The sequence below is a fragment of the Vipera ursinii genome (assembly GCF_947247035.1).
Source record: "Vipera ursinii genome assembly, chromosome: Z".
NCBI classification, from domain to species: Eukaryota; Metazoa; Chordata; class Lepidosauria; order Squamata; family Viperidae; genus Vipera; species Vipera ursinii.
This window is the reverse complement of record NC_139517.1, coordinates 1,862,383-1,884,333: the sequence shown is the minus strand read 5'-3', so window position 1 is coordinate 1,884,333 and position 21,951 is coordinate 1,862,383. Positions and strand designations below refer to the sequence as shown.

The 21,951-nt window shown below is 48.7% G+C and overlaps 1 protein-coding gene across 1 annotated transcript in view; it reads left to right on the top strand.

Moving 5' to 3' along the window:
- Positions 1–3,145: 3,145 nt before the first annotated feature.
- The window catches only part of DNAH2 (dynein axonemal heavy chain 2), a gene marked incomplete at both ends in the record, with an annotated part of 106,937 nt that continues 88,131 nt past the window's right edge, over positions 3,146–21,951 (top strand). Inside the window, 10 exons of the mRNA XM_083378746.1 lie at positions 3,146–3,268; positions 6,596–6,824; positions 8,848–8,958; positions 10,350–10,588; positions 11,918–12,109; positions 13,376–13,533; positions 19,814–19,901; positions 20,176–20,381; positions 20,519–20,648; positions 21,340–21,522. Coding sequence (XP_083234872.1) covers positions 3,146–3,268; positions 6,596–6,824; positions 8,848–8,958; positions 10,350–10,588; positions 11,918–12,109; positions 13,376–13,533; positions 19,814–19,901; positions 20,176–20,381; positions 20,519–20,648; positions 21,340–21,522 — 1,659 coding nt within the window. The remainder of the gene's footprint in view (positions 3,269–6,595; positions 6,825–8,847; positions 8,959–10,349; positions 10,589–11,917; positions 12,110–13,375; positions 13,534–19,813; positions 19,902–20,175; positions 20,382–20,518; positions 20,649–21,339; positions 21,523–21,951) is intronic.

The window sequence follows — 21,951 nt, the reverse complement described above, 5'->3', positions numbered from 1 at the left end:
TTCACACTTAGCAACCGTCGCAGCATTTCCCCCCCCTCCCCCCCCCCCCACGGTCAGAGTGACCAAAATTCATATGCCGGGCAACTGACTCGTATTGATGACGGTCCACGGGGTCCCGAGATGACGCGATTTCCCCCCCCCCCGCTTTTGCGACCGTCAGACAAGCAAAGCCCACGGGGGGCGGGGTGGGGAGCCGGATTCACTTAAGGACTGCGTGGCTCGCTTAACGTCTGCGGGCATTTCCCTTTACCGCCGCGGCAAGCAAGAAAGGTCGTAAAACGAGGCGAAACTCTCGGACCCCCTTGTCTCACTTTGCAACGGATGTGGTGGGCTCAGTCTGTTCCCTGCAGAACTTGGAGGGGTGGGGGGTGGGGGCGGGTGACCTTTTTTCTCTCTCCGCTTCTCCGTTTTGTGTACACACACACACACACACACACACACACACACACACACCACTGGCCTGGTGCTACCCTGTCCTGAAGGAAGGACAATTAACTGGGGCAGCAGCTGGTTCATCCCCGGAGTCTTTAACAAGAGACTGGACAGCCCCTTGTCTGAAATGAGTTAGGGTCTCCTCCCCCTTTGAGCAGGGGGTTGGACTAGAGGACCTCCGAGGTCCCTTCCGGGTCTGTTATCCTGTTATTCCTCCTCCTCCTCCTCCTCCTCCTCCTCCTCCTCCTCCTCCTCCTTTTTAAGAAGGGACTGGACCGCCATTTGTCTGAAACGGTCTAGTGCTTGAGCAGGGGGTTGGACTAGCTGATCTCTTAAGGTCCCTTCCATGTCTGTTATCCTGTTATTCCTCCTCCTCCTCCTCCTCTTTAAGAAGAGACTGGATAACCATTTGTCTGAAATGTCCTCGTCCTTCCTCCTTTTGGTCTAGACTAGAGTCTCCCGCTTGAGCAGGGGGTTGGACTAGATGACCTCCCAGGTCCCTTCCAACTCTTTTCTGATGTGACTGCTTGATCATCGGCACCCTGCTGCAATTTTGCCCAAGGGGGGAAGACCCTTCTCTAGAAGGCACAGGCTGTTCTCCCTCCCTGCCCCCTCCTCCCCCCCCCTGCACAAGAAAAAACCCACAGAAGGCCAATGGTGTGTGTGTGTTTGTGTGTGTGTGTTTCTGCTTGCAATCTTGCACACTTCCCTTGCACTGCACGCCCCAGCACATCTGGTTCGGCACTCCCAGGCCAGATGTTGCGCTAATGGGATCCCGACTGCCCGGGTTTTCTCGGAAAAGCTCTTAGGAATAAGGGTGGGTGGGGGCTTACTTGGAGGGGGGGGTGAGGGTGGAGGAAACCGGCTTGGAAAAAAAAATCCCACTTTTTTTTGTCTCGGCGGTCCCTATCCTGGCCCGACTTTTTCCGGCTTTCCCTGGGCAAGCCAACTTCGCGGAAGTCCTCGACTTAACGACGGCGATTGAGGCCACGATTATCGTTCGCCAAGCGGTGCCGCCCGTCAGCCGGATGACTGTGCGACCGTGACCGCTTTTGTGAGCAGCTTTTTTGAAACGGTCGTTCAGCGGATCACTGGTCGTTAAGCGAACCTGTGGTCCAAAATGGTCATTTTTTATTATTATTTTTTTTTGGGGGGGGGGGAGTTGGAAAACCAGGAAGTAAATGAAGGTTTCTGGCAAAAATCGCCATAAATGCCATTGCGGAGTGTGATGCCATATCGCATGACAAGTGTGTGTGTGTTGGGGGGGGCAACGCGACTGTTGGAATTTCAAACCTGGGCCATAAGTCCGGGTAGCCCTCGACTTACGACCACAATTGACTCCCGAAATTTCTGTTGCTAAGTGAGTTTTGCCCCATTTTACGACCACTGTTAAGTGAATCATTGCAGTTGTTCAGTTAGTGACCCGGTCGTTAAGCGAATCCGGCCTCTCCCCCCCCCCCTTGACTTTGCTCATTGGAAAGTCGCAAAAGGTGGTCACGTGATCCCAGGACACTGCAACCGTCACAAATACGAGTCAGTTGCCGAGCCTCTGAATTTTGATCAAGTGACCCCAGGGGAATGCCACGACGGTCGTAAGTGTGAAAAAGAGTCATAGGTCACATTTTCAGTGCCGTTGCAACTTTGAACGGTCGCTAAACGAACTCTTGTGAGTCGAGGACTAGCTGTGTCCTCCAGGTAGGAACTCTGGACCGTCACTAAACGAAGCCTTGTGAGTCGAGGACTAGCTGTGTCCCCCAGGTAGGAACTCTGGACCGTCACTAAATGAACTCTTATGAGTCGAGGACTAGCTGTGTCCCCCAGGTAGGAACTCTGGACCGTCACTAAACGAAGCCTTGTGAGTCCAGGACTAGCTGTGTCCCCCAGGTAGGAACTCTGGACCGTCACTAAACGAAGCCTTGTGAGTCGAGGACTAGCTGTGTCCCCCAGGTAGGAACTCTGGACCGTCACTAAATGAACTCTTATGAGTCGAGGACTAGCTGTGTCCCCCAGGTAGGAACTCTGGACCGTCACTAAACGAATCCCTGCGAGTCGAGGACTAGCTGTGTCCCCCAGGTCGGAACTCTGGACCGTCACTAAACGAATCCCTGTGAGTCGAGGACTAGCTGTGTCCCCCAGGTAGGAACTCTGGACCGTCACTAAACGAATCCTTGCGAGTCGAGGACTAGCTGTGTCCTCCAGGTAGGAACTCTGGACCGTCACTAAACGAATCCCTGTGAGTCGAGGACTAGCTGTGTCCTCCAGGTAGGAACTCTGGACCGTCACTAAACGAATCCCTGTGAGTCGAGGACTAGCTGTGTCCTCCAGGTAGGAACTCTGGACCGTCACTAAACGAATCCCTGTGAGTCGAGGACTAGCTGTGTCCCCCAGGTAGGAACTCTGGACCGTCCCTAAACGAATCCTTGCGAGTCGAGGACTAGCTGTGTCCCCCAGGTAGGAACTCTGGACTGTCGCTAAACAAACCCTTGCGAGTCGAGGACTAGCTGTGTCCCCCAGGTAGGAACTCTGGACCGTCGCTAAACGAATCCCTGTGAGTCGAGGACTCTCTCTCGCCCATCTGTGCAAAGACACAAGCTTCTCCAGTGAAAAGCGCCCCTCTCTGTGGCGTCCCCTTGGCCACGTTGTGGGTTTCGCCCTCTTTGTGCAGAAGCCCTGCCTCCGAAACCGGATCTCCTTGTGCGGCCTGACCGAAGAGATGTGGACGGACGAACACCTGGCTGCCATGGACCAATTCCTGAAGGACGTCAGCCAAACCCTCTTGGTCTTCTACGTTGACGACTTCGCCGGCTTGAAAGTGGAGCCGGTCATGCCCCACCAGGTGGGCTTCTCCCTTTTGGGAAGGGTGGGGGGTGGGGGCAATAAAACCGGGGTGTTTACCTCGAGAACCCCCCCACCCACCCCCAAAAGAAACCAAGGGGCGCCCATCCAGATTACTCCTGGGTCAAGCAGAAGCTTCCGCAGGGACTGTCAGGAGGCCCGTTTGGATGGTCTCTAGAGGTCTCCTCCTAGCGCAGCTTCTCCCAGCCTTATCGGCTTTTCAGCTGCGTGGACTTCAACTCCCAGAATCCCCCAGCCAGCGTGGGGGAATGCTGGATGGGGAAAGCTGTAATTTCCGTTGCATATCAAACCAGGTGGATCCGTTGAGTTTATTGTTGGGTCAAGCAGGTGAGATAGATAGATAGATAGATAGATAGATAGATAGATAGATAGATAGATAGATAGATAGATAGATAGATAGATGGATGGATGGATGGATGGATGGATGGATGGATGGATGGATGGATGGATGGATGGATGGATGGATAAATAGATAAATAGAGATAGACATAGATAGATAGATAGATAGATAGATAGATAGATAGATAGATAGATAGATAGATGGATAAATAGATAGAGATAGATAGATAGATAGATAGATAGATAGATAGATAGATAGATAGATAGATAGATGGATGGATGGATGGATGGATGGATGGATGGATGGATGGATGGATAAATAGATAAATACATAAATAGAGATAGACATAGATAGATAGATAGATAGATAGATAGATAGATAGATAGATAGATAGATAGATAGATGGATGGATGGATGGATGGATGGATGGATGGATGGATGGATGGATGATGGATGGATAAATAGATAAATAGAGATAGATATATAGATAGATAGATGGATGGATGGATGGATGGATAAATAGATAAATAGAGATAGACAGATAGATAGATAGATAGATAGATAGATAGATAGATAGATAGATAGATAGATAGATAGATGGGTGAGGTTCAAGGTCTTAGTTATGATCTTTAAGGCCCTACATGGCATGGGTCCGGGGTACCTCGGGGACCACCTGCTGCCGGCTTCAACTCCCCTCCGCCCTGTGCGTTCCCACAGAGAGGGCCTCCTCAGGGTGCCTCCGGTCAGGGAATGCCGACTGGCGGCCCCCAGGGGGAGAGCCTTCTCTGTGGGTGCCCCGGCTTTGTGGAACCAACTGCCGGTGGAGCTCCGGACGGCATCGGACCTCCGAACTTTCCGTCGTGGTCTGAAGACCCATTTGTTTGAATTGGCCGGTCTGGCCTGACGGGGGAGCTGGGTTTTAAATTGTTATTTTAGATTGCATTATTGTTTTTTAATTGGGCACTGATTTAATCTTTGTTTTAACTTTTGTATAGTATTGTATTTTTATTTATATGCCCTGTGAACCGCCCTGAGTCCCCAGGGAGAAGGGCGGTATATAAATTAAATAAAACATAAACATAAACATGATGGATGGATAAATAGATAACTAGAGATAGATAGATAGATAGATTTAATAATTTGAATTTAATAATTTGATTTCTATACCGCCCTTCTCCCGAAGGACTCAGGGCGGTGAACAGGGCAATACACAATAAAAATCAAATACAAAAATTAAAAAACCATTAAAAAACCATTAAACATCATGCCCATAAAATCAATACATATTAAGTTAAAAACTAATTTTAAAAACCCAACCCCATCCCGTCAGACCAGGCCAGCTTGTTCGAAAAAGAATGTTTTAAGATCTAGATAGATAGATAGATAGATAGATGGATGGATGGATGGATGGATGGATGGATGGATGGATGGATGGATGGAGGATGGATGGATAAATAGATAAATAGATAAATAGAGATAGATAGATAGATAGATAGATGGATGGATGGATGGATGGATGGATGGATGGATGGATGGATGGATAAATAGATAAATAGAGATAGAGATAGATAGATAGATAGATAGATAGATAGATAGATAGATAGATAGATAGATAGATAGATAGATAGATGATATTTAGATATAGATATAGATATAGATATATAGCTGGTCTCTAGGAGTTTCTCAGTCTTATCATCTTTAAGCTGGATGAACTTCAACTCCCAGAATCCCCCAGCCAGTGTGGGGGAATGCTGCATGGGAAAAGCTGTAATTTCCGTTGCATATCAAACCAGGTGGATCCGTTGAGTTTATTGTTGGGTGAGGCAGAGGCTTCCGTAAGGACTAGGACGGACATGATAGTATTCCAGTGTTTCGGGGGGCTGCCACAAAGAGGAGGGGGTCAACTTATTCTCCAAAGCGCCTGAAGGCAGGAGAAGACGCAACGGATGGAAACTCATCAAGGAGAGAAGCAACCTGGAATTAAGGAGAAACTTCCTGACAGTGAGGACAATGAACCAGTGGAACAACCTGCCACCAGAAATCATGGGCGCTCCATCACTGGAGGTTTTGAAGAAGAGACTGGACAACCCTTTGTCTGAAATGGCATGAGGTTTCCTGCCTGAGTAAGGGGCTGGACTAAATGACCTCCCAGGTCCCTTCCAACTCTGTTGTTTTGTTAAATGGGTCCATCTGACTGTCGAGTCAAACAGAGACTTCCATAAAGACCATCAAAACAGAACAGACCAGAACTTCAACAGAATTGGAAGGGACCTGGGAGGTCTTCTAGTCCAACCCCCTGCTCAGGCCGGAGACCCCTACCCCATTTCAGACAAAGGGCTGTCCAGTCTCTTCTTAAAAGCCTCCAGTGATGGAACGCTCACAACTTTGGGAGGCACACATTGTTGGTCATGTTCTAGCACAGTGCTTTTCTCAACCTTACCCACTTTAAGCCAGGTGGACTTCAACTCCCAGAATTCCCCAGCCAGCACTTACCAGAATTCAGCATGGACAGGACCACAGCAAATGTGGCTAGATTATCTTTATTGCATTTTTTGATAACTTTAAATAGACGGCAGTTAGGCGGTCGACATAATATATCTTGACTTCAGCAAACTGGGGTGGGGGAAAAAGGCTGGCTGATGAATTCTGGGAATTGAAGCCCATAAGCCTTAAAGTTGCTGGGTTGGAAGCCCTCCGCTCGAGAGCGAGGCTTCCCATCACAGGATAGTTTAAGGTGGGTGGACATCAACTCCCAGAATTCCCTGGCACAAATGCATTCCTTTTGATGCGTATACCCATCGATGTGCTTACTCTCTTATAATCCCTTCCTCTGCAATCTTTCTGCTACAGGAGGTAGGGGGGGGAAAGGCATGGCTGGCTGGGGAATTCTGGGAGCTGAAGCTTGAGAAAATGCAACGGTAGGCCTCCCTTTTTCAACCCAAAGTGATTTCGCGTTTCTCTCAACAGGAGCAGAAGCAGCTCGCCTACTTCATTCGCCAGGAGAAGGCGGAAATCACGGAGGAGAATTTCCACGAAGTGGTGCAATTCGGCTCCGTGCGCAAACCCTACATAAATTCCCTGATGCGCACGCTCAACTCGGTCTACTTGCCCCGCCTCTTCCGCAAAGGCTCCTGGCCCGAAAGCATCAAAAACGAATTTTTCTCCGAAATTTACCACTTCATGACCTCCCTGACAGGTAGGGATTCTGCAGTTCTTCCGATTGGATCACCTTCTGCTGACAACCTAGGTCAGGGGTAGGCAACCTTGCCTCTTTTTTGACTCGTGAACTTCAACTCCCAGAATTCCTGAGCCAGCCATGCCTTTTTTTCCCCCTCCTTCCTCCTAGAGTGGAAAGATTGCAGAGGAAGGGATTATAAGAGAGTAAGCACATCAATGGGTATACACATCAAAAGGAATGCATTAGTGCCAGGGAATTCTGGGAGTTGAAGTCCACGAGTCATAAAAGAGCCAAGGTTGCCTACCCCTGACCTCGTTGCTTTTTCCTGGACTGGGGTTGTCACAGGTCTCTCTGGCTGCTGATACAGGTAGTCCTCGACTTACGACCGCAGTGGAGCTCCAGATTTCTGTCGCTAACTGAGACATTTGTTAAGTGAGCCTTGCCCCATGGCACGGCCTTTCTTTACCACCATTCTTAAATGAATCACTGCAGTTGGTAAGTTAGTAACATGGTTGTTAAGTCAATCTGGCTCCCCTCCTCCCCGTTGAAGGTCACAAAAGGGGATCACGTGACCCCTGGGGCACTGCGACCATCATAAATACAAGACAATTTTGATCACGTGACCGTACGGATGCTGCGACGGTCGTTAAATGTGAAAAACGGTCCCAAGTCACTTTTTTCAGCGCTGTTGCGATTTCAAACGGTCACTGAGTCCTTCAGGAAAGGGCGGTATATAAATTTAATAAAATAAAAATAAAATAAAAATAATTTAATAAACTAAATGAACTTGTCAGAGCGTGCACAGTCTTATTGCGCTGAGATAATCCAGGAGTAAACACAGTAAACAGTGGTTTTTATTAAATGGCGGTTTATCTTACACTATCTACTACAGAGATCCCCAACCTTTTGGGCACCAGGGACCGGTTCCGTGGAGAGAGGTTTTTCCGTGGACCGGAGGGTGTGTGGTTTTCTGTGCTGCCCGCATCTCGTGGATGGGGCTTTGCTTGTTTGTGCGGGCTGGTTGCTGGCATGCCACGGCTCGGTACTGGTCCACGGACCAGGGATTGGGACCCCTGATCTACAATATCATACACCAGGAACAGTATACATACATGTGCTAATATAGCAGGATCCAACTAACCACAGTTATAGCAGGAAATGGAAGAGACAGAACACATCAGCACAGCCTTCCCTTTATGCAAGTCATAAAAGGCTCTTAAAGAGACTCAGACCCTGCTGAGTCATTCCCATCATTACATTACATCTTACATCTTACGTTACATAAGCTGGTTAGCTGTTAAATCAATACCTTGTAAGTCGAGGGCAGCCGAGACAACCTGTCTCCAAATGGTTGCCGTGCTGGTAGTCCTCGGCTTAACGGCCTCAATTTAAGACCAGAATTGCTGTTGTTAAGCAAAGCAGTTCCAAATCGCACCCATTTTTTTTTTGGCTAGGATTGTTAAGTGAACCGCTGCTGTTGTTAAGTGCGTGAGACGGTCGTTAAACGAATCTGGCTTCCCCCCCCCCCCCCATTGACTTGGTTTTGTGGAAGCCAGCTAAGAAGGTCATGTGATTCCAGGACGATGCGGATGTCATAAATACATGCCGGTTGCCTAATGAAACAAATGTCGATCGCATGACCTTGGGGAGGGTGCGATGGTCATAAGTGCGAGGACAAGCCAGGCAATGAAGTAAATCAATTTTATGACCTCTCTCAACGCTGGTTGTTAAGCGAATCATGGCAGTTATTAACCGGGGGCTTGCCAGCTGCCTGAATTTCGATCATGTGATCGTGGGGGGGGTGATTTTTGCCACGACGGTCGTAAGCGCGAGTGCTGGTTTGTCTGTCACTGTTTCTGGTGCCGTCGTGACTTCAAACGGTCACTAAACAGATAGTCATAACTCGAGGACCTACCTGTGGGCATTTCAGCCAAGGACCGAGAAATGAGAACCGGGGGGGGTGTCCCGAGGAGAAGCCCCAAGGCCGCCCCTCCCTCCAAAGCCAACAAAAACCCTAATCCCCAGCCCTGTTTACCCGCAGATACCCGCTACAAGATAAAGGGCCGCACCGTCCTTTACATCCCGATTGAGTCGCACTCCATCAGCGCCGAGGTGGCCCTCAAGGACAAAGCTGTGATTCAACGCCTGGAGAGTGAGTGAGGGGTCTGGGGGGGTCTGGGCTGGGCGAGTGGGGGGCGCTAAACGGGTCAGAGGAGGAGGAGGAGGAGGCCTGGAGGCTAAAAACTACGAAGAACGGCTGCGGGATTTGGGTTTGGCCAGTCTAAAGGAAAGAAGAAATAGGGGAGACATGATAGCAGAGTTCCAGGATCTGAGGGGCTGCCATAAGTGGCCAGGATTGCTTGCTCGCTTGCTCGCTTGCTTGCTTGCTTGCTTGCTTCCTTCCTTCCTTCCTTCCTTCGTTCCTTCGTTCCTTCCTTCCTTCCTTCCTTCCTTCCTTCCTTCCTTCCTTCCTTCCTTCCTTTTATCTTCTTTCCTCCCTCTTAGCTTCCTTCCTCCCTTCCTCTAATCATCCTTCTTTCCTCTTAACTTCTTTCCTCTTGTCTTCCTTCCTTCCTTCCCTTTCTCATTTCCTTCCCTCCTTTCTTTCTCATTTTCTTCTTCCCTTTCTTCCTTCCCTCCTTCCTTCCTTCTCTTTCTCATTTACTTCTTCTCTTCCTGACCTCCGTTCTTTGTCCTTCCTTCCTTCCTTCCTTCCTTCCTTCCTTCCTTCCTTCCTTCCTTCCTTCCTTCCTCCCTCCCTCTCCCTCCTTCCTTCCTTCCTTCCTTCCTTCCTTCCTTCCTTCCTTTTTTCCTCCCTCCCTCAATATATAGGATATAGACTGGAAGACCTCCAAGGACCCTTCCAACACTGTGATACTACAGTATGTTCTACATTCTACACCGGCCAGGCCGAAGCTCATCAGGCCGATCCCTGCTGCCTGGGGAATTCTGGGTTGCCTTAAGGTTGCCAAGGTTCGACACACTCCTGCCATAGACCAGGGCAGGACCTAAAGGGGTCACAGTTCCCTCACGCTGGCTGAGGAATTCTGGGAGTCGAAGTCCACAAGTCATCAAAGGGCCATAGTTCCCTCAGGCCAGCTGAGGAATTCTGGGAGTCGAAGTCCACAAGTCATCAAAGGGCCGTAGTTCCCTCAGGCTGGCTGAGGAATTCTGGGAGTCGAAGTCCACAAGTGATCAAAGGGTTGTAGTTCCTTTACACTGGCTGAGGAATTCTGGGAGTTGAAGTCCACAAGTGATCAAAGGGTCATAGTTCCCTCACGCTGGGTGAGGAATTCTGGGAGTCGAAGTCCACAAGTGATCAAAGGGTCATAGTTCCCTCACGCTGGGTGAGGAATTCTGGGAGTTGAAGTCCACAAGTGATCAAAGGGTCATAGTTCCCTCAGGCTGGGTGAGGAATTCTGGGAGTCGAGTCCACAAGTCATCAAAGGGCCAAGTTGGAAGACCCCTGCCGTAGACCTTCACTTGCGGCTACAGGCCGAGAAGGCATCACCTCCCCACCCACCCCCCTTTCTTCTCCCCCAGCTTCCATGATTCACTGGACGCGGCAGATCAAGGACGTGCTGAGGGCCCAGGAGGCGGTGGAGAGCCGCGAGAGCTCGGGGCCCCTGGAGGAGATCGCCTTCTGGAAGAACCGCTGCACCGACCTGTCGGAGATCAGCAAGCAGCTGTGCCAGAAGGGGGTGAAGGACATCGAGGGCATCCTGATGCTCTCCAAGTCCTCCTACGTGGCCCCCTTCCAGCGCCTCTCCCAGCAGATCCAGGTTCGGGCGGGGGTGGGGGCCACCGGGGCGCCCCTGCAGCGGGGTGAGCAGAGGGCCAGGCCGGAGCTGGGATCGCCCTGGTGGGCTTCGGCCTGGCCCTCTTAGAACGCAGAACGTGGAACCATAGTCTTGGAAGGGAGCATAGTGTTGGAGGGAAGGAAGGAAGGAAGGAAGGAAGGAAGGAAGGAAGGAAGGAAGGAAGGAAGGAAGGAAGGAAGGAAGCAAGGAAGGAAGGAAAGGAAGGAAGGGAAGGAGAGGGAGGGAGGAAGGAAGGAAGGAAGGAAGGAAGGAAGGAGATATGAGAGAAGAAAGGGAAGGAAAGAGAGATGAGAGAAGTATGGGAAGGAAAGAAAGAAGGAAAAAAGTAAAGGAGGGAAGGAAGGAAGGGTGGGAAGGAGGAAGGATGGAATGGGAGGAAGGGAGGGAGGGAGGGAGGAAGGAGAAAGACATGACAGAAGGAAAAGAAGGAAGAAAGAGAAGGAAGGAAGGAGATGAGAGAAGGAAGGAAGGAAGGAAGGAAGGAAGGAAGGAAGGAATTTATGAGAAATACAGCTGCAAGCTATCCAATCTTTGCTTGAAAAATGATAGAGAGATAGATAGATGATAGATAGATAGATAGATAGATAGGGATAGAAAGATAGACAGAGATAATAGAGATAAGAAACAGAAAAAGAGAGAAAGAAAAAAAGAGAGAGAGACAAAGAAGATAGATGATAATAGAGATAAAGAAATGACAGACAAGAAAGAAAAGGGGGGGAAGTATAGATAGATAATAGATAACAGAGATAAGAAAAAAAAGAAAAAGATAGCTAAATAGATGATAATAGAGATAAAAATGAGAGACAAGGAAAAAAAGGATAGATTAGAGATAGAAAGATAGAGATAATAGAGATAAGAAACAAAGAAAAAGAAAAGAGAGAGAGAAAGAAGATGACGATGGAGATAAAGAAACGAAAGAAGAAAGTATAGATAGATAATAAACAGAGATAAGAAAAAAGATAGATAAATAGATGATAATAGAGATAAAAATGAGAGACAAGGAAAAAAGAGGATAGATGATAGAGATAGATAGACATAGAGAGAGAGAGAGGGAGAGAGAATCGCATGGCTGGAAGGGGACCTTAGAGGTCCTCTAGTCCAACCCCCTGTTCAAGCAGGAGACCCTCCACCATTCCAGACCGAGGGCTGACCCCTCTCTTCGGAGGGAGGAGCGGGGCACATGCAAAGCCCTTCCTTCCTCTGGTGAATTGTTCTCCCTCTCTCTCTCTCCCTCCCTCCCTCCCTCCTTCTCTCTCTCCCTCTCTCCGTCTCTCTGCCGCTGCTTTGCAGGACGGGTCGGAGCAGGCCCAGTCCAACCTCCGCTTCCTGTCCATCCTGAAGGAGCCCTTCCAGGAACTGGCCACTCTGCGCCCCAAAGACATCCCCGAAAAGCTGCCGCATCTCATCAGCCTGGTCCGGATCGTGTGGGTCAACTCCCCCTACTATAACAGCCGAGAGAGGATTACGGCCCTCTTCCGGAAGGTGGCCGGGTTTTCTTATCTTCCCTCCTTTCGTTCTCTCTCTCTCTCTCTCTCTCTCTCTCTCTTTAAAGTATTGTTTAAAAGCGTGTAGAGATTGGGAGGGGTGTTGTGTGTGTGTGTGTGTGGTTTTTTTTTTTTTTTTTTGGTCCAAAGGCGTTAGCTGGAAGGCTTTGCACCACTCGGCCAGGTTCTCCGAATGCAAATGTGCCAAACAGGAGCGGGTGGATGGATAGAAGGGGATATTGGTGGCTCGGGGTTGACCCTCTGGGCTCCTTGGCGCTCTCCGAGTTGGGACGTTTCCTAACCCACGGAGGTAAAATCATCAGGGCTAGAAGGGGAAGGGATTGGGGGGAGGGGGGGGAGGAGGAGGAGGACGATGACTGTGGGGGTCCCTGGTGCTCTCTGACCTGGGCGGCTTCCTTGCAGATGTTTCGTCACCCAACTAGGGAACGTCATCAGTGCTGGAAAAGGAGGAGGAGGAGGAGGAGGAGGAGGAGGAGGAGGAGGAGGAGGAGGAGGAGGAGGAGGACTGTGGCCTGGAGCTTACGAGCAGCTTCTTATAGAACAGGGGCTCTTTGATCACTTCTGGACTTCATCTCCCAGAATCCCATGCTAGGTGGGGAATTCTGGAAGTCCACTAGTCATTCAAGGGGCCCTCGTTCCCCACTAATTTGAATTGTGATCTCTTTCTTTCTCTTTCTCTCTCCCTTTCTTTCTCTCTCTCTCTCTCTGTCTCTCCCTTTCTCTGCCTTTCTCTCTCCCTCCCTCCCTCTCTCTCTCCTTTTCTCCCTCTCTCTCCCTCTCTCTGCCTTTCTCTTTCCCTTTCTCTCTCTCTCCCTTTCTCTGCCTTTCTCCCTCCCTCCCTCTCTCTCTCCTTTTCTCCCTCTCTCTCCCTCTCTCTGCTTTTCTCTTTCCCTTTCTCTCTCTCTCTCCCTTTCTCTGCCTTTCTCTCTCCCTCCCTCTCTCTCTCCTTTTCTCCCTCTCTCTCCCTCTCTCTGCCTTTCTCTTTCCCTTTCTCTCTCTCTCTCTCCCTTTCTCTGCCTTTCTCTTTCCCTTTCTCTCTCTCCCTTTCTCTCTCCCTTTCTCTCCCCTCCCCCTTTGTCTCCCTCTCTCCCTCCCTCCCTCTCTCTCTCCTTTTCTCTCTCTCTCTCCCTTTCTCTGCCTTTCTCTTTCCCTTTCTCTCTCTCCCTTTCTCTCTCCCTTTCTCTCCCCTCCCCCTTTGTCTCCCTCTCTCTCTCTCTCTCTCTCTCTCTCCTCTCCTCTCCAGATGAGCAACAAAATCATCCATATGTGTTGCAAAGACATTTCCCTGGACCGGCTTTTTGAAGGCTACATCAACACAACCCGTCAAACGTTGCACAGTTGCATCTCCTGCATGTCTTCCTGGAAGGACTGCTACCAGCAGGCCTCCTACATGCACAATAAGTAAGCATGCTGCGTCAAGGGGCTAGTCCTCAGTGATCGTGATTTGGGCAACTGCTCGGATTTGCCACCGACCGCGGCCTCCCACGGACCCGCGGTCACAATTTTGTGACCTCATTGGTTGATTTCTGCTGCCTTCCCCCCCCAAAAAAAAGTCAGTTGGGGGAAGCTGGATTCGCTTAACGGCCAGGCGATTCACTTAACGACCGGCTGACTTGCCAACGACTGTGCCAAAATGGTTGTAATGATCCACTCACATGAGGAGTTGCTTTACAACCTTGGCAATTCACAATGGAAATTCCCCACCCCACCCCCGTATGGGGGTCATAAGTGGAGGAGTATTCCTCGCAGCAGTCATTAAGTGTGAAAACCGGGCAGAAGTCACTTTTTTCAGTGCCGTTGTAATTTTGAACAGTCACTAAATGAGCTGTTGTACGTCGAGGACCTACGTGCATTCTTGAGCTTTTTCACCTGCTTTTCTGGACCCCCTGAGTCAAGTATGGGTAAGTCCTCACTTAAACAGTTTGTTTAGTCAACAAAGTTACAACGGCACTGGAAAAAAAGTGACTTACGACTGCTTTTCACACCTAACGACCGTTGCGGCACTTCCCACGGTCCCAAGATCAAAATTTGGACGGTCAACAACGGACTCATATTTACGACGGTCATAGAAAAGAGGAAGGAAGGAAGGAGATAGACAAGAGGAAGGAAGGAAGGAAGGAAGGAAGGAAGGAAGGAAGGAAGGAAGGAAGGAAGGAGAGAAAAGAGGAAGGAAGGAGATAGAAAATAGGAAGGAAGGAGAGAAAAGAGGAAGGAAGGAAGGAGAGAAAAGAGGAAGGAAGGAAAGAGATAAAGAGGAAGGAAGGAAGGAAGAAGGAAGGAAGGAAGGAGATAAAGAGGAAGGAAGGAGGGAAGGAAGGAAGGAAGGAAGGAGAGAAAAGAGGAAGGAAGGAGATAGAAAATAGGAAGGAAGGAGAGAAAAGAGGAAGGAAGGAAGGAGAGAAAAGAGGAAGGAAGGAAAGAGATAAAGAGGAAGGAAGGAAGGAAGAAGGAAGGAAGGAAGGAAGGAGATAAAGAGGAAGGAAGGAAGGAAGGAAGGAGAGAAAAGAGGAAGGAAGGAGATAGAAAATAGGAAGGAAGGAGAGAAAAGAGGAAGGAAGGAAGGAGAGAAAAGAGGAAGGAAGGAAAGAGATAAAGAGGAAGGAAGGAAGGAAGAAGGAAGGAAGGAAGGAAGGAGATAAAGAGGAAGGAAGGAAGGAAGGAAGGAAGGAAGGAGAGAAAAGTGGAAGGAAGGAGATAGGAAGGAAGGAAGAAGGAAGGAAGGAAGGAGATAAAGAGGAAGGAAGGAAGAAGGAAGGAAGGAAGGAGAGAAAAGAGGAAGGAAGGAGATAGAAAATAGGAAGGAAGGAGAGAAAAGAGGAAGGAAGGAAGGAGAGAAAAGAGGAAGGAAGGAAAGAGATAAAGAGGAAGGAAGGAAGGAAGAAGGAAGGAAGGAAGGAGATAAAGAGGAAGGAAGGAAGGAAGGAAGGAAGGAAGGAGAGAAAAGAGGAAGGAAGGAGATAGAAAATAGGAAGGAAGGAGAGAAAAGAGGAAGGAAGGAAGGAGAGAAAAGAGGAAGGAAGGAAAGAGATAAAGAGGAAGGAAGGAAGGAAGAAGGAAGGAAGGAAGGAAGGAGATAAAGAGGAAGGAAGGAAGGAAGGAAGGAGAGAAAAGAGGAAGGAAGGAGATAGAAAATAGGAAGGAAGGAGAGAAAAGAGGAAGGAAGGAAGGAGAGAAAAGAGGAAGGAAGGAAAGAGATAAAGAGGAAGGAAGGAAGGAAGAAGGAAGGAAGGAAGGAAGGAGATAAAGAGGAAGGAAGGAAGGAAGGAAGGAAGGAAGGAAGGAGAGAAAAGTGGAAGGAAGGAGATAAAGAGGAAGGAAGGAAGAAGGAAGGAAGGAAGGAGATAAAGAGGAAGGAAGGAAGAAGGAAGGAAGGAAGGAGATAAAGAGGAAGGAAGGAAGAAGGAAGGAAGGAAGGAGAGAAAAGTGGAAGGAAGGAGATAAAGAGGAAGGAAGGAAGAAGGAAGGAAGGAAGGAGATAAAGAGGAAGGAAGGAAGGAAGGAGATAAAGAGGAAGGAAGGAAGGAAGGAAGGAAGGAAGGAAGGAGAGAAAAGAGGAAGGAAGGAGATAGAAAATAGGAAGGAAGGAGAGAAAAGAGGAAGGAAGGAAGGAGAGAAAAGAGGAAGGAAGGAAAGAGATAAAGAGGAAGGAAGGAAGGAAGAAGGAAGGAAGGAAGGAAGGAGATAAAGAGGAAGGAAGGAAGGAAGGAGAGAAAAGAGGAAGGAAGGAGATAGAAAATAGGAAGGAAGGAGAGAAAAGAGGAAGGAAGGAAGGAGAGAAAAGAGGAAGGAAGGAAAGAGATAAAGAGGAAGGAAGGAAGGAAGAAGGAAGGAAGGAAGGAAGGAGATAAAGAGGAAGGAAGGAAGGAAGGAAGGAAGGAAGGAAGGAGAGAAAAGTGGAAGGAAGGAGATAAAGAGGAAGGAAGGAAGAAGGAAGGAAGGAAGGAGATAAAGAGGAAGGAAGGAAGAAGGAAGGAAGGAAGGAGATAAAGAGGAAGGAAGGAAGAAGGAAGGAAGGAAGGAGAGAAAAGTGGAAGGAAGGAGATAAAGAGGAAGGAAGGAAGAAGGAAGGAAGGAAGGAGATAAAGAGGAAGGAAGGAAGGAAGGAGATAAAGAGGAAGGAAGGAAGGAAGGAAGGAAGGAAGGAAGGAGAGAAAAGAGGAAGGAAGGAGATAGAAAATAGGAAGGAAGGAGAGAAAAGAGGAAGGAAGGAAGGAGAGAAAAGAGGAAGGAAGGAAAGAGATAAAGAGGAAGGAAGGAAGGAAGAAGGAAGGAAGGAAGGAAGGAGATAAAGAGGAAGAAAGGAAGGAAGGAGAGAAAAGAGGAAGGAAGGAGATAGAAAATAGGAAGGAAGGAGAGAAAAGAGGAAGGAAGGAAGGAGAGAAAAGAGGAAGGAAGGAAAGAGATAAAGAGGAAGGAAGGAAGGAAGAAGGAAGGAAGGAAGGAAGGAGATAAAGAGGAAGGAAGGAAGGAAGGAAGGAAGGAAGGAAGGAGAGAAAAGTGGAAGGAAGGAGATAAAGAGGAAGGAAGGAAGAAGGAAGGAAGGAAGGAGATAAAGAGGAAGGAAGGAAGAAGGAAGGAAGGAGATAAAGAGGAAGGAAGGAAGAAGGAAGGAAGGAAGGAGAGAAAAGTGGAAGGAAGGAGATAAAGAGGAAGGAAGGAAGAAGGAAGGAAGGAAGGAGATAAAGAGGAAGGAAGGAAGAAGGAAGGAAGGAAGGAGATAAAGAGGAAGGAAGGAAGAAGGAAGGAAGGAAGGAGATAAAGAGGAAGGAAGGAAGAAGGAAGGAAGGAAGGAAGAGGCATGGCAGGGAGGGAGGAGGGAAAATAGAGAGGGAAGAAGAAAGGAATGAAGGGAAGGGGGGAAAGGAGGAAGAAGGAAATAAGGGAGATGGATGGATGGATGGGAAGGAGGGAGGGAGGAAGGAGAAGGAAGGGAAGAAAGGGAGGAAGGAAGGAAGGAAGACAAAGGATAGGAAGACAGGGGAGGAAGGAAGGAAGGAGGCAGAAGAGAGAAAGGGAAGACCATCATAAATGGCCATACAAGGAAAGTCATAAAATGGGACTCATTTAGCAAACGTCTCGCTTAGCAGCGGAAATTCTGGAGCTCCATTGTGGTCGTAAGGCGAGGACTACCCTGTTGTTTGAGGAAGCTACGACCCAAACATTCCCCAGCTTTTTTCCCCTCATTTTTTTTTCTTCAAGCCCCTCGGCCAACTCGGCTTTTTTTTTTCCCCAAAAAAAATCCCCGGGCTTCTTCTCACAACTCGCCGAAGACTCCCTTCTCTCCGGGCTTTCTTTTTTTTGTTTTCCTCCCGGTCGCACCGACACACTCTTTGATCGCAGTTCTGCCCGGCACCCTTCACCTGTACTTGTTGCTGTTAACGCTCTCGTTAAACTCTCCCGCTTTCTTTTCTCGGCTGTGACCAACTCAAGACGGCTTCATCCCCACCTGGTTGTGGAAGTGGGTAGCCTCCCAGGAAGCCCTCAGGTTACGACGGTTCACTTCAGGGACCGTTCGAAGTCACACTTTTTAAAAAAAGGAACTTAGGACCGTTTTTCACCCCGGTGGCCGTTGCAGCGTCCCTGTGGTCACCTGATTTACGTTCAGAGGCTTGGCCACTGACTCACACTTAGGACGGTCGCAACGTCCCGTGTGTGTCTGTGTGTGTGTGTGTGTCTGTGTGTGTGTGTGTGTGTGTATGTGTGGCGTGATCCCATTTTGTGACCTCCTGACAAGCAAAGTCAATGGGGAAGCTGGATTTGCTTAACAACCAGGTTACTAACTTAACAACTGCAGTGATTCACTTAACAATGGATATAATATAATGGAATAGAACAGAACAATAGAATAGAATATATGGAACGGAACGGAATAGAATAGAAATAAGGAATAGAATAGAAGAATAGAATAGAATAGAATAGAATAGAATAGAATAGAATAGAATAGAAATAAGGAATAGAATAGAATAGAGTAGAGTAGAGTAGAATAGAATAGAATAGAATAGAATAGAATAGAATAGAATAGAATAGAATAGAATAGAATAGAATAATAATAGAATAGAATAGAATAGAATAGAATAATAGAATAGAATAGAATAGAATAGAATAGAATAGAATAGAATAATAGAATAGAATAGAATAGAATAGAATAGAATAGAATAATAGAATAGAATAGAATAGAACAGAATAGAATAGAAATAAGGAATAGAATAGAATAGAATAGAATAGAATAGAATAGAATAGAATAGAATAGAATAGAATAGAATAGAATAGATAGGAAATAGAAGAGAACAGAACAACAGAACAGAATAGAATATATGGAATAGAATAGAATAGAATAGAATAGATAGGAAATAGAAGAGAAGAGAACAGAACAGAACAACAGAACAGAATAGAACAGAACAGAACAGAATAGAATAGAATAGAATAGAATAGAATAGAACAAAATTAGAATAGAATAGAACAAAATTAGAATAGAATAGAACAAAATTAGAATAGAATAGAATAGAATTATGGGATAGAATATAATAGATAGGAAATAGAACAGAACAGAATAGAACACAACAGAACAGCAGAACAGAACAGAATATAATAGAATATATGGAATGGAATGGAATAGAATAGAATAGAATAGAATAGAATAGAATAGAATAATAGAGCTGGCAAACCATGGCTTTTAAGCAGGGTCCCGATCAGTTCGTGGAATTTGGGGGTGCGGGGGGGAACCCTGCAATTCCTGGCTTCCCCGGTCCTCTTCCAGCCCTGCTGAGGCCACTTTCCTGAGGCTCCGCCTCCTCCTCCCCCCCCCCCCACCGCCCACCCGCCCAGCTTCTCCACACTTCAGAAATAATGCAGCCTAATCCATCATTATGATTAGGGATGTCAGGTTTAAGTGGCTGCCTGGTCCTTGACAATTAAGTCTAAGTGTTCCTTGTCTGCTTCAAATTCAAATTAGTGGGGCTGGATCAATATCGAGCAAGATACAAAAAGGCATTTAAGACGGGCGCAAGCGGCAATGCCAGACCCGGATTAGGCTCTTGAGGCTGGTCCCCGGGGTAGAGGTCCTCGGCCTCCTCTGATTAGCCGATTTTCTTCAGAAACCTCTTTGCCACCACGGTAGGGGTGGGGGCAGAAGAAGACGAAGGAGATCAGCAGAGAGAATCAGAATCAGATTCCGCATAGAGCTGGAAAGGGACCTTGGAGGTCTTCTAGACCAGCCCCTTGCTCAAGCAGGAGGCCCTGGACCATTTCAGACAGGCGGCTGTCCAACACCTCCAGGGATGGAGCCCCCAGAACTTCTGGAGGCAAGTTGTTCCACTGGTAAATTGCTCTCACCATCAGGAAGTTTCTCCTTAGTTCCAGGTTGCTTCTCTCCTGGACGAGTTTCCACCCGTTGCTTCTCATCCTGCCTTCGGGGGCTTTGGAGAATAGCTTGACTGCCTCTTCTTTAGGGCAGCCCCTGAGATATTGCAGGACTGCTGTGCTGTCACCCCTGGTCCTTCTCTTTGTTAGACTAACAGCATCGCAGAGTGGGAAGGGACCTTGGAGGTCTTGTAGTCCAACCTCCTGCTCAAGCAGGAAGACCGTATAGCTGTCAAATGGCCGTCCGGTCTCTTCCGGTGATGGAGCACTCACAACTTCCGAAGGCAAGGAGTTCCACCGGTCAATTGTTCTCTTCTAACAGGCTTTCTGGAAAGGGATGGGTCCTGGATCAGACCAGCATCTTTGCCCAGGTGGACGCCTTTGTCCAACGCTGCAAGGACCTCCTGGAGGTAAGTCTGGTGACCATCTCGAGCGGTCCGTGTTAGCTTCCCAGGGTTGACCTTCGGAACGATCTACGCCCGCTTGCATCGTTGGCGCCCAGTTTTCCGCAGCGCAGGCTGGGTTGGCTGGATTGAGGGATCTCCAGCTGGGCGGACAGGCGTCTCTGCTCCTGCCTCTTTTCCCCGTCATTCTCTGGGCAGGGGTGGACCCAACTGAATCGGTGTCCAAGAGAGTAGACCCAAACGAAGATGGTGATCGCGGCCGCTTCCGTTCTCCTGATAGGTCTGCGATAGCCAACAGCACTTTGCCCGCTGGGAAGATGGCAAACAGACCCCACTGCCTTGTTTCTTCGGTCAACAAGGCCCTCAGATGACCCGAAGCTTGCTGGAAATTGAGGAGACCTTCAATAAATATCTCAACAACCTCCGGAATGTGAAAGGAGGGATTCTGGATGTGAAGAACACGACCTGGCATGAAGACTTCAACCGGTGAGAGGGTCCACTTGAATGAGAGAAGACGGGTCTTCCTGCGGGGCTGGAGTGTGGGGAACGTGCGCAATGGAGGTCCATCAAGAGCTCCAGATGGCCTTACAACAGCTTCTTCTCCCTTCTTCTTGCGCCGCCAGCTTCCGCGCAGGAGTCAAAGACCTGGAAGTCATGACCCAGAACTTGATGACTTCGGCCTTCGAGACGGTGAAGGACGTAGAACATGGGGTGGAGATTCAAGACATCTTCCAACATCTGTCATCCCGAGAGGTAAAGCTGGGCCAAGAAGTCTCCCTTGGCTGATCTGGGAAGATGGGGAGCAGCTAAGAGGAGAGAGAAAGACCAGGCTTCCAAGAAATATACGTCTCAATACTAAAGTGGCATCTGGTGGACCTGTGGTCCAACTTTCTTAGCGAGCAGAAGAACGGCTTGGACCCGAGACGGTCTTTAAGTCTACTGAGCGATGCTTGGAAGGGTTGAAGCAACTTGAGAACGGGTAGACTTCAACTCCCCGAATTCGGAATTTGAGGAGTTGAAGACCGCCCATCCTCAGGTTGCTGGGGTTGAGCTTAGAAGGTCTTAGCACAGCCTTTCCCTTAGGTGGACTTCCAACTCCCAGCACCCCTTGCCCTTAGCTAGGTTGACCTGGAAGGGAATTCTGGGATCTTGGAAGGGGTCTTAGGTCCAACGAAAGCAACCGACCTCCTGGGTTGTGACGCGCACATGAGCCGAAGAGAGAAGGGAGGAACACGGTGGTAGAAACTAGAAGAAACTTCTCAAAGGTGATCGCTTGACGATGGGTGGACTTCAACTCGCATCTTCAGCTTGCCCAGTCTCAAAAATTCCAAGTTCAAGGGAGTTGGGGAGATGCAAGGGGCCCTAATAAGAGAACGGAATCACAGAGCTGGGAGGGACCTTGTAGGTCTTCCTTGACCCAACCAGTGTCTTCTCCTTGCTTCAGGCCATCAAGCGCACCTTCGACAAGAAGACAGTTGACGTTTTCATGCTCTTCAACAGAGAGCTCTCTCTGGTCAACAAGGAACTGAGCAAAAAGATTCCTTTCCTCACCCCATACATGTGCCACTACTCAGGCATGGCCCACTGGATGCGTGCCCTCCGACGCCGTGTGGACAGACCCATGCAGGTAGGGCTTGACGGCTTCTAAGACCGGGCTGAAGGCATCTGCCCTAGCTTCCCGGCATGGCTTCTCCTGAGCTCCGGGCTCAAGTTGGGTGGAGACCCAAGACGATGGCGAAGGTGTTTTACAGGCAGTCCTTGGCTTACAACGACCGCGGGGGACCAGGGTTCCCCTTGCTCAACAAGGCGGTTGTTCAGCCACGCCCGATCTTATGACCTTTTTTTTTTTTTGGCCACAGTAGAGGTAAACGACAGTCACAACTTACTGTTCTGTCCCAGCCCACGCGAGTCCTGGTTACGCTCACATGGGGAAACCCCCTCTTCCAGGAAATGGGCAAGAGCCGCAAGAAAAACTCAAGCCCCTTTTATTCTTCACAGCCCTGAGTCAGTGTCCAAGGCAAACAAACACAGTCCACGGAAACTCGATCCTCAACAC